General features: G+C 35.0%; 2 protein-coding genes across 3 annotated transcripts in view; both read right to left on the reverse strand.

The window, feature by feature from the left end:
* Positions 1–1330, reverse strand: part of hgfac (HGF activator) — a 31693-nt gene extending 30363 nt beyond the window's left edge. The window contains exons 1-2 of the mRNA XM_088629657.1: positions 989–1330; positions 512–584 (exon numbers count right to left, since the gene is read on the reverse strand). Coding sequence (XP_088485783.1) covers positions 512–584; positions 989–1042 — 127 coding nt within the window. The 5' untranslated portion in view covers positions 1043–1330. The remainder of the gene's footprint in view (positions 1–511; positions 585–988) is intronic.
* A 3472-nt stretch (positions 1331–4802) lies between these two features.
* Positions 4803–13084, reverse strand: part of rgs12b (regulator of G protein signaling 12b) — a 97407-nt gene continuing 89125 nt past the window's right edge. For both annotated transcript variants that reach the window (XM_088629644.1, XM_088629636.1), the window contains exon 18: positions 4803–6906. In XM_088629644.1, coding sequence (XP_088485770.1) covers positions 6566–6906 — 341 coding nt within the window. In that variant the 3' untranslated portion in view covers positions 4803–6565. The remainder of the gene's footprint in view (positions 6907–13084) is intronic.

A 13084-nucleotide genomic window follows, 5' to 3' on the forward strand; every position in this document is an offset into this window, starting at 1 on the left:
TGACTTTTAAACCACATTTACAAGGCAGAATTTGTTGTGCAATTGTATTTAAGCAAGAACTCTTTTGCAATAGTTTCTGAAAGAGAAATGAGATCATACTGTACAGAAAAATACTGGCCAACAAACAATGCTTTGGATACTGATTGCATAACAATAATGAAAATTACACAGCAAGACTCCAAAATCATAAACACTGTCATATTGCTATTATTAAATGTTTCAATAGCAATACTTGATAAATAAGACTGCCTGCACTGCCAAAGTTTCTTGTCATTAATGAATTTAAGTACTAAAAAAACACCTTACAGTTCTACTTAAATAATGCTTAATCATCTTTTTATGTGTATTTTGCATATACAGTAACGTACAGTAGTGTGACAGAAGTCTCAACAGAATCTAACGTGATATAAAGACTATATAATGACAATATGCTGTAACTCATTTATTACACTTTTTAAAACTTTCCTACTGGTGATTATGCAGGTAAATGTATGCATAATCAACTCCTTACCTCTTTGATACCTCTGCCTTTGGCTGTGCACATTCCTAGAAATCACGATGTCATGACCAGGAGGGACAGCGCGCTGAAAGACACTGACAGATCAGTAATACCGATACCTCCGAACTGCAGCAACAACAGAAAAGAATCTGTAATAGCCATTTTCCCTTAATCAACATTGTATCTCTCATTTAACATATATTCAGGGGACATTTTGACATGCTCACAAATAAAGGTGTTCGTCGCTGGAAATTCTTCGTATGCAATCCTACTACTAATCATCAACATTCTTCAGTCTCGTAAACCTGTTTACTCTCGGATGATAACCAGGGTCAACTCTTAACAGAGGTGGCCCGCTAGCATTTTACTTTTCAGTTGAACTGTAAAACGTAAATTCGGAAAAAATGTACTAGGCACTTTTATTTTTGCTGCATGATAAAAACAACAGCTGCCTGTGGTTTAAATCTGTGACGATGAACAAGAACTTACCGTCCTAATGCTGAACACACTGGGAGGAAGGATGAGAAGTAGTAGAAAGAGCATATTCTTGTATTGTTGTCGTTTTTTTCTTATTCCACTAAATTTAATGTGTAACGTATGTTTGCGTGAAGCGCAGGTTATCGCTGTTGTAGCAAAACTTGGATCTAACTTTAAATATTTCCAGAAGTGGTTGGAATTATTTTTGGCTTGCCGAACGAAAATCTGTTAAAAAAATAAAACAGAATTCAGCACATGGCCTGCAGTTCCAAAGGATCAAGTGGTGGGGAAAGAAATCTTAATGGCTGAAGAAATGACTTGGTCGGGACTAGTTAATGATAACCTACAAACAGCAGTATGGTGAGGCACCAGAAGGAGATTATTTTCTACTGTTTAGGCGTCTGCCATTTAGTATCAGTATTTTGAGTTAAAACACTGTTTAACAGACAGTCAAACATTATAAGTTTAATATAAATTTAACTTTTTTTGGCTCAGTTTTATTACGCAATGATTGCTATTCTATCTGCATATCTAGTCGTGAAAAAAGACGGAATGTTGAACAGTGAGAAACCCTTTGTAATCCAAGATCTTTAAATTTGTTTGTTCTACTTAAGTATGTAAAACACTGCAAGGAAAAACACATACCTTTTTTTTTTACCGTAAAACTCTGTCGTTTCTAATCTGCGCTGATTCTCACATAATTCAGAAATAAATTCACAAAATTATTTATATTTATGGTCTGAAAAAGAGGACTACTCTTAAATAATAAACTTTGAACACTTTGGGATTTTTCAATCTAATATAGGTGATGAAGAAGGAGAAACATACAGATGTTCACCTAATTACTTTCAGGTATTCCAGAACAATAAGCATCCAGGTGGATGCTGCACATTGGTGGTGATGGAGGGGAGGCCCCATTACCTGTAAAGCGCTTTGAGTGGAGTGTCCAGAAAAGCGCTATATAAGTCTAAGCAATTATATTATGATGATGATGATGATGATGATGATGATGAGTGTATATTTTTCTAATAAGAGTGTATGATGTACTTTTTTGCAAGAACACATCAGTTTTCATTTTATAGTAATACTTTAGAAATATATGGTTATATTTAGAAGCAAGCTTTTGTTATTTTTTCTTATTTTTAAACAAATTCACCTCTTCCACCATTTTGGTCAAATGACTTACTGTTTGTAATTGTAAAATTACATAAAATAAGATTCAAGATGGGAAAAAAAAACATTTCAGCAAAACACATTATGTTTTGTTTTTCTTAAGACACCTATATGGATAAACCTGATAATAGGAGCTTGGAGAATTTTTTCAACAAGATAGTAAGGTTAGATAACCACTAAGCAGATTAGAGTACAGGGGGTCCCATAATATTTGTGTTTTGCACTTATATTGTTGATGAATTGAGGAACTTAATGTAAATAAATTCCCTGAACTCATTTACATTATATTGTTTCTCTAGGCACCAAAAACAGTTTGCTCAAATTGCAAGGTGGGTAAGGGCTTATCTATCTATGAGGAGCAAAATCTAACATATGTCCCATAATTCAGTTTTGAGTTCTTACCACCATGTAGTTTGTCACTGATCCAACCAGTGGATCAAGGTGTCTCAAAATATATGCAAAAATATGCAAAACATTACATTAACGATAATTATAATATTGAAAACATGGAGCTAGCCTTTCATTAGAAGCTACTTATGAAAAAGACGCAGGTATTGATTTTATTTTCCTGCTCTAAACAATGTTGGGGAAGCAATAGAAAACAGAAGTGTTTATTTAAATTATGTGATCTTTTGTTAAAATTGTGCATAGCTTAAAGGCCCCAACTAAAATATTGTGTACAGTTGGTCTCCATGTTCCTGTACTGAGATGCTAAGAACTGGCTTTGTTTTGTCTTGAACAGGGAAGACTACAAGGGGAATTTATTCAACTATTCAAAATACCAAAACAAATTTCCCCCTGGCCCTTACCAATCATGGCCTCCTAATAATCCCCATCTATGAATTGGCTTCATTACTCTGCTCTCCTCCCCACTGATAGCTGGTGTGTGGTGAGCGTTCTGGCGCATTATGGCTGCCATCTCATCATCCAGGTGGGGCTGCACATTGGTGGTGGTTGAGGGGAGCCCCTATTACCTGTAAAGCATTTTGACTAGAGAGTCCAGAAAAGTGCTATATAAGTGTAAGTAATTATTATTATATTATATCCACTGATCACTTAGATACAACAAACTAGATGGGCTGAATGCGTTCCTCTTGCTTGTAACCTGTTCTTTTTTTCACTTTCAGTCTCAGCTGAGAGGAGAACCACTGATGATTTTAAAGCCTGTTCTAAATCAAAACAAAATGATAAAAAACACTTTGTTTTCTTACATTGAATTAGTTTAATATAGAACATTAAATGTATCATTTGACTTCTTATCCTAGCATCTGTTTTTATTAGTGGTATTATGTGCAGTACAGTATCATACACAAAAATGCAGAGGAACTCCATGATACAGAGAAAGCCTAAAGCCAAAAACAGCACAGACAGTAACAACTGGTAATACTGTATGGCATTTTGATATTAAATACAGAACATCTAAGATTTGAACTGCAAATGTAGTTTATACACTGTAAAAGTTTCTGAATTGATGTGAAAAGTGTACAATTTCTATTTCTCCCATAAAATAAAAAAGCTTGATCTCCATTTCATGTTTTGTGTGTTTAGAGCAGTAATGTAAACTATCGCAATGAAATAATGGTGTATCCTCCTAAATGCATTGGAAGCTGTGAAGGGAGTAAAATGGTTTTCTAGAGATGTTGCATGGGATGTTTTCTATTTCTATCTAATTAAGACAAATCAGGTTTACTTCTATAACTCTACTAAGCACTAGAGAGGTTCACTAATGTCACTGCAAGCTCTAAGTTGCCAGCAGGCCCCAGGAGTCACAAGGGTGACTGCCCAGACCACCCACAACCTCTACCACTTACTGTAGCTGGTTGTACTCGACAGCTTGGGAGTCCTGACCACAGCTCTCAGAACACATAGCACAGAATGGAAATGGCAATGTTTGGCCTCCAGGGCTGAACCTACACTCTGAAACTTTACTCTCTAACTCATTCAGGAGTGACTAAGACTGTGTTTTTTTTCCATAAAATGGTGACAAGATTTTCACAAGATTTCTGGATTGATAACATCCAAACTAGGCCAAGTTCAAAGGACAGTCATAATTATCCATACACTAATTTGTGCATTAATCTTTTTTTCAGAATACTATTGTTGTATTTTATTTCTTATAAGGGCCATATTCATTTACCTTTTACCCATTTTATTTTATGTATTGAAGGTATTTACAGTATGTACAGATTTGGATAAAGCCAGTGCAGTCTCCCTGAGGGTAAGTCGTTCCAGATTTCCCAGGATCAACCCTCTTTTTAGGTGTTCAAGAATAATAAACAAGTTCAGTATAAGCCAATATCCCATTCTGTGTTTTAAATCTCTTGACAGATATGATAAATGTCTGAAAATTAAAGAAAGACTACAGTATTATATATAAGCATTAGCATCTGTTTTCCCGTAAAACACTATTTCTCTGATTTGTTTTGTGCTTTTTAGAATGTGCGCAAGTTGTTTAATGAGTTGGCACCTGGCAGAACAGCTAGCACATGTTTGGTGCAGAATCAGTGAAAGAAGAGATTACCACCATTAATGCTCAGCTCTTATTTTCAGTGCATGTCTTTGCCATGCTTTTGCTCACAGGGGTTCTCTAATACAAACCTCTAAAACCATACCCCAGATATTTCAACATTGCACAATGATATCATCTTAACGATTTCGTAAAGCAATTTTTTAATAACAACTGAAAACAATAATGCAATTGTTCAGCATTATTTATATGTTCTAATTGATACCTATGCATACTTTATATTTTGCAGCATATGTAAAATGAAATATACAGTTATTGTAATGATTTTTAACAATGCACAGAAATCTTTGCATCTTAAAAGCTTATTTGCTTAGTACTGATAGGTGTACAGGTAAGTGCTACATCTTGAGTTAATGTTGCTTGTTCATCAACAAACACTTGCTAATTCTGTGAAATTGAACAGAGGATCCTGATATCTCTCTACAAGCAGACAGTGATGTACACCGTATTCTACATCCACATACTTTGAAAATGTTCCTCAGACAGCAATATTTAACAACAGTAAACCGGGGACTAATAGCACTTTACTGTGTACAATATGTTTTCAATTTTTCAAGAAAAAAATTAATTTAGTTTTACAATATTAGTGCATTTATTACATTTCATCAGCAAACTCTTAGAAAAGCAATAGTTACAGTAGTTCCTACACTATTCTTTTGAACATGTTGCTCAAAAGGTACAGACAGCACATTTTAAGGGAATAGCAGATATACGTGGTATTTATATAACACTTGTAAAGACCACTAGACAATAGCTTTGATTCAAAATAAAACTGATACTGCTATCACCTGCAGTTGGCATTTGGAAAATGTGTAATGGAAAGCCTAAGAGTTTGTTGATTGCTGTGCAGTTCAAAATAACAGGTTTTACATCACAACTATTCCATTCTAATGTCCTCCAACACTGTTTAATCCTAAAATATGCTTAGGGTAATGCATTGAGATATTGAAAGTTTCTTTTCTAAACAGTCACTTGCTAGCTTGCTGATAAAGTTGTAATCTGAAACTCCATCAGTGTGACTTATGGTCCTATGACAGTTAATGCAAAAATATGGAATGCGATGTAATGGAATATATAATTAGCTAGATATGTCTAAAATATTGCAATATATATAGACTGAACAAGGTATTGTTTGGGTACTGTCAGCTGATATATCTTAATGCTTATCCTTGTTCTGTTTAGCACAAAGCTCAAAGAGAGTTTAATCTTTGTAATACTGTTTGACAATGTATTGCTGTTGTTGGGCTTGAAATATCACTCATTAAAAATACAGGTTTAAACACGAGCCCTGTGCTGAAAAACTAGTTGTGCTGCACTGCATTCTAAAGACCCGGTCTAAAGACAGCCTTGTAAACATCTCTTCTTGTGTATAACGCACTCAGCTAAAATATGGGTACACCTGCTTCCTACTACTTGTACTGTATTTTAAGATTAATTGAAAATTAAAAAAATCTCTTATCTAAAGGTTTAAATATTACATTAATGTTTTATTATGGTAAATGCCAAATGGATTAATGCATCTTTGAAAGATGCATATCATAGATTAATTTCACAAATACATTTTCCCTACTTGCCCCATATAGTACATTCATTCATATATTTTAACATTGACTAAAATACTACACCTTGCCCTTTACTAATGCAAGTGATAACAAAAAACAAAAATAAAACAAAGAAGTTTCCTAAATATAGTCAATGTTACATAAAAAATGTTTGACATCCAGTATAATCAGAATTATTTAATACTAATCATCAAGCTATTTACACATATTAATTATTTCTGATGTTCATGCCTTAGATACTGGGAAGCCCAGCATCTACTGCAGTAGATGACCACCAGACGTAAACTAAGCAGCCATAAACAAGCATTTGTTTCCCAAGTATGGTATTTAGACAAAGGTGGCCTTGTACTGGTTTTCAGCAGCTTTGTTCTTATCAGTCTTCACAGTTATCAGAGAAGGAAGGTCAGATGTTTTGTACACACCAGTCCTCATTCTGCCCTGACAGGACCTCAGTTCAGAAACATATCCCTCGAAGCTGAGGTTCAGCTCCTTGTCCTCGCCGGTTGTTGGCGAGGCGTCCTCGAGCCTCACGCCATCCACGTCAATAATTCTGTTCACTGGCAGAGGAGACGCCACAGGTCCTTGGTCTGCCGATGGACCCACAGCAGGCGATCCCTTGTGGCAGTTCCCTGGAGTCTGCAAACTCTCCCTTTCTCCCTTCACTCTGCCTGAAAAAGAAAAAGATTCAGACCCTGTTAATTACCTATACAAAACATGCCGGAGTGCTGTGGCAGCTGCATCACCCACACAGTAAGAGAAAGGCAATCCTGAGAACCGTTTAAAGAATGGCAAGAAGAAAAGATGAGATTGAAGATTAATTCACTGGTTTAATCAAGAAGACAAGATGGTTTATCAGCAGTAATTACAGCTCTATGTGCAAGATGACGAGCCTGAAATAGAACCTGATAACCTGGAATCTCAGCTGGAGCCCACTTGGCAGCTCCTGATTTTCTTGCTATTGAAAAATCTTTTTTATAGTGAAAGGCAAATTTTTATGTTTTTTTTTCAAAGCATCACATGTACTGCACACACTTAAAACTGTCTGGATGGATGAACTAAAGAGTGGTCTGAGATCACGAAGGCTGCAATATAGAAATCCTGAGTGCCACGAGTCCCAAGAAGGAGGAAAATAGCATCAGCAAATTATGATCAAGAAGGTTCACAGTTCTTCCATTTTGAAGAGTAGTGGAAAACTCTTAACATAAATGGTTGAAAAAAATCAATCACAAAGGCAGCCTGTTCAGGGTTCTGATTGTTCCAAAATCTCAGAAACCCTCACATGACATTTAGATGGGTAATTGGATCGTTTATCATGTAATCTGAAAATAAAATACAGCAGTTCCAAGGCTTTACACCTATGAGAAACCTTATATTGGTGAATGGCTGTATGAGATGTTATGAGTCAGATATTTTACCAATTCCTGCTATGTTGGAGGGGCTAATTACAAAATGAAGTGAAGGTTAAGCAAATTCTTCATATATATTGATACTTCTTTTATCCTGTTTACAGGAAAATGAGTTGAACACACTTCACTAGTAATACACTACTATTACTGCATTTGTACCTCCTACCACTAGTTGAGGTGGCATTAAATTAAGTCACAATTCAACCTGATCCATAATAGTGTAAAACTAAAGTATTACTGACCTAAAATATCCTTAAATCCATTCATACATTTAAATAAGTATCTAGGTTGTTCTTTGGCTTTCTCTTAACAAACATTTTATTATCAATGCTTTTTTTTTTTTTAAATAGCACAATGAAATAGCAAAATGAAAATACTAATTGTAACATAACGCAGAATGGGCTGTTGAGGCTGCGAAATGGGTGTTGCCATGTGAAATTTACACAGTGTGACACAAGATTTTTCAAATATATTTAGGTGTGGATTTTTCTTATTATTTGCTATCCACTTCATAGCTCTTGGATGGAGATGGATTCAGACAGATGGCTGTGAATCAGGACTGAGTAGATTTGACATGCAATTACTGTACAACAGCATTTACAAAATGACATCATGGGAAAAAAAAGGACCTAATGAAGTAAATCTCTGTAGAACCGTCTTTTAAATCAAGTCACGAGCATACAATGCCATCTGCTGGCTTTCTCTTACAAAATGATTGCCTAACCCCATCTGTGTACAACACAGTCTTATTTCATTAACCTGCACATACTCTAGAAAGCTTTAGATTTAAATAGTAGTTTACATGACAAGAGATTTAGTTAGATGTAATTTCGTGGAAAATCAACCAATTGTCAACAAGAAAATCAATTTATTAAATGTCACTTGATATTACTATTACCACATGCTTTTGACCAGCACCAAAGCTGCTTGAAACAAATGGTATTAACTTCAAAGATATTCAGCCAATCTTCTTTACACACAGATAAAAGGTATGGAAGAAGCTCTAATGCTGTGCCTGATGGGGTCCTTGCATTGAAAGGATTACAGATTTTTTCACAGTACAATCTTACATTTTAAAAACACTTTTCACTCTGTAGCATTACCTTGATGTAGAAGTTGAGGGAAGCAGTTTGAAAGACTAAAATAAAAGTCTTGCTTTTCAACATAAAAAGCTCTCCCAAATAACACAAAATGTTCTTTTCAACTCCCCCATTTATTATTTAATTACTGTTCAACTAAGTGTGACATCGTCACTTCCACAGAACCTTGAACACTGTTAAGTTCTGCCCCTGTTTATGCAGCACATTTATACTGTACAGAAAACATTTTTCAAAGGTATCGTACAACAGGAGTTTAGTTTCATTTTGACTCTTTGAGAAAACATGATAACTAGCAGGTCTAGCCTTGTATAATTCTTACTAGTTATTATATTACTCATGGTTTGAAACCCTCTTAATTTACAATGACACAACTGTTGTACTATGACAGACAAACATACCATGGAAAGAGTCTTTGATCCTGTGATGACCAACAGTGAAATCATTAGCTCAAAGCCCTATAACTGGCAGACAAGATTATTTCACTGTCTACTCAAGTTTAATCCTCTACCATAACAACAAGGTCTTCACTTCATAACTGATGGCTATTTATACCCAGTGTCTCCCCTTGTCTGTCACTAAACGTGGACAAGATATGTATATGTGTTATTTGTCATGGAGTACACAACAATATGTTGGGACCCAGTGCAAGCACAGAGGATGTACAGTAGCAGAAAGAAACACATCCAGAAAAGAGGATCTGCAGTATTTTAACTTCAAAATTGCAAAATCTGAATTTTGTAAGGTTTTAATTCATGAAGACTCAACCAACTAAAAATGGAAGTGTATGACCTTTGTTCTAAACAACTAATGGCAGATTGGATGCCCACTTCAGTGAAAACTGGTAGACTAAACATATACATAAATAATAATCCCTCACAGGAATTGTTTTACAATGTTCCCTAAGTCTAGGTATGTCTTCCAACTTGTTTTATAATAACATTTACAATGTGACTTACAGTACATTAACAGTTTGTATGACTGTTTGCCTGGAATATTAAAAAGCCTTGATGACCTTGTTCTTGTATGTTTTGCTCATGTTTCAGGCTGCATTGAAGCTCCACACATTTCACTTTAATTGTAACTGGTTCGACAGGACACATATGTACAGTATCTACATACTAAATCTAAATATTTAATAATGTATGGTAAGTTTATCTAGACATGCTAAATTGAAAACATTTCAAATTCAAAAACATTAGTTTTACTGAAACACTGCAAACAGAACAGAATCTGCCAGGGCAAGATGGCAGTAAAGAGTACAGCATATGAGGTAAATAGCACAGTGGAGTACAGTGTACAGAAGAGAATGATTTGCCTGGTCACATTTTTCAGCTTTGATAGGATTTTAAGAAATAGCTAAATAAGGTTTAAGGAACAAACCACTTTTAGGTTGTTAGGAAGCACTGGGAAGCAGTATGAACTGTTCTCTATAGAACTGTCATGTTTGTTTTTTTTAATATTAAGATTTGTTTTTACCACAAAGCCCTCCTTAACACTACATGAAGTTAAATATAAGATTCTACATTTATGCTATACATTTTGAAAATAAAATGCCAGGCATTATCTGAAAGGGAACTGGAAGAAAATGAAATTAACCCTACCCTTTGATTAGCTCTATTTTTTACATGACATGTTAGCTAATACAATATTTCTTCCATGGTGCACCTCAGGAAGCAGCAAAAAATGTATACCCAGATATCCCAGACATCCTGGAAGTGTTGAATGTTGAGCTTTAGACCCATAGATCTGCCACACTTTAATTTTTCACCATCTTCCCTGGCAGAATAAATGCAAACACAGATCACGATGAAAATGTTGCTGCTGCCCTCTAGTGATCCTGATGTTCTGCACGTGCTGTTAGAAACATTGAAGACCGGGGCTCTCTCACCTTTTGCATTTCATGGACAGAATCATGTTACGAGCTCCAGTTTATTCAGTCTCCACTACTGCTTTAAACTTTCATAACAATATTTGACTTGTACAGTTTTAGTTTGAGAAGAAATCAAGCTTTTGGTTGAGCAATCTACAACTCGCATTGATCGTAAACAACAAAAAAGAATTCGAAATATTGTTGTCGCTAATTCATCAAACAGTATTTACCAGTCAATGATTCAAAAGGTGTTCCTCTTCATAAAAAACATCTGTTTTTATCTGCTATGTAGACTGTACCTCCATAATCCTAGAAGGCGATGTATCGTGTCAGCTCTAATAGGATTAAGTTATCTTTAAACAAAATGGCTAGAATTGCCTTTTTGCATAATGAAAGCAAACTGAATGAAGAGTAAAACAATACAAAAGCCTTTTATATAGCACTGTTTATATCCTTGAAATTATTCAGATTTTTAAAGATGTTGTTCTTGTGCTGCAAAACTTTTATACTTTTACTATATATAAACCACAGACAATAAATGTCCTTGATTTGTATTTCTGCATGGTGTAGCACAAGGTATGAACAATAATAGGAACCTTTGTAATCTGATTTTCAAAAAATGTTTACCAGCATTTTAACTGATATTTTTTACAATTACTACTCCCCTTACCTGCAGATGTAAAAAAGTAATAAAGAAGCTTGAGAAGCAATTTGCAAGCTTAATAGATAAAGCTCTGTCAGTTAAATAAAGGCTATTCCCTCTATGACCAGTTTCCCTTTATCTTTTTAAGAGAAACTAGAAGATAATAGAAAGATTTGTGATTACAGTAGATAGTTGTTTGTACTGATTACTAATGTAAATAGAAAGGTTTTGGCTCCAGGGTTTTCAGTATAGTGGGTCAAAAACTCAAAGCTATCGATTTTCACAAGAGGATTGTAAGCTTTGTGTAACATTACTTAAATGTCATCCAAAACTGCCCTCGACATAAAAGTTAAAATTGTGAATATATGCATAGAGCACATGTATGCACAGCCAGCTCCATAAGTAAAGAAAACATTTAGTAACTGTAGCAGTAACTGTAATGCATAAATATCTTCATATTGCAGAGGCTGTTAGAGGTGAAAGAAGTTGTTAATACTAGGTATGTAGCTCCTATGTGACCAGGTTGAATAGCTTTCAAATGCCAGCCTGCTTCAGAGATTTACAGAACTGTGCGAGTCTGTCTTACAGGGTGGCCACATCAATGGTGTGTGGAAACGCTAATCACAACTGTCCATCACACCCCTACCTTATTTCCTTTATAGGCCGAAGTTGTCACGGCCGGAGCTGAATCTGATTTTTTTTTCCTTACAGACTTTGGAATTGTTTCGATATATTCATTCCTATCCTAATATAATTAATAAAATTACAGTGAGGATAAAACAGATATTCATAAATTATACTACCACGGCAACTTTGTAGTGCACCCTTATTTGTATTTTGACTGTAGAATGTTTTAGAAAATTACACAAATCGATTTAAAAAGAGTAAGAAAACCAGTACCGTTTTTTAAGTACATGCAGAAAAAAAAGTTACTAGAAACGAAGACAAATTCCAAATGCAAGAAATTGTATATGGCTAATAAAGTGTCTTATCTTAATTCCCCGTTTGACACCCTGACATTAGATGATTATATATCCGCCTAGATCATTAACTCCCCATTTGGTGGAACATCTTCACTGTGAGTTCAGTATTACTGCTGGATATTTCTGTGCTTTACTAATGTTCTACTAAGGTTATCTGCTACCAACAAAGGTTGTTAACAGATCTGCATAGCTAACAGGAATTATCACAAATTCAGCAATAACCAGCAATTCAGTGGTTCCAGACAGTTCTTCTGGACTGTCTTTCTCTTGCCATCCATGAAGTCCTTGTAGTTAAAGACTTTGCCTATCTCCTGATAAGAACTTTTATTGTATAGGCACAATTTCTCAAACAATTGTGTATTGATTAAACTTTATTTAGCTACAACTGGAAATGTTTGTCATATGAAGTTTTCAATCAACCAATTTGATTGTTATAAAGCTAGGCTTGGCAGTATTTCCCCATTTGCTATTTTTACTTTCAGTATATCCACAGACTCAATCAAATAAGTTGTCATTTCCACTATATTGGGTATGCAGACTTTACAAATTGGATTGTTCTGCAAGACAGGAAAAACACAGTTGCACACGTGAATGCTTGAATTTGCAGCATTCTGTGAAAGTGTCTCTTTTCTGTTTGTGGTCACTGTGCTTAAAGCACACAACAAATAATCTGTAGTCAAATGTCAACGAGAAACAATGATGCACGAATCATGTGATAAATTACTGTATGTTTGGAAACAGCGTCTTTGTAATTCAAAGACTTCAAGATAAGGCATTCAGAAAAACTTGCATGCTTGTGAAATATTTGGGGATCTTAACTCAATGTACAGTATCTTAAGTGAAA

This window comes from Lepisosteus platostomus, chromosome 1 (assembly GCF_059453375.1).
Source record: "Lepisosteus platostomus isolate fLepPlt1 chromosome 1, fLepPlt1.hap1, whole genome shotgun sequence".
Lineage (NCBI taxonomy): Eukaryota > Metazoa > Chordata > Actinopteri > Semionotiformes > Lepisosteidae > Lepisosteus > Lepisosteus platostomus.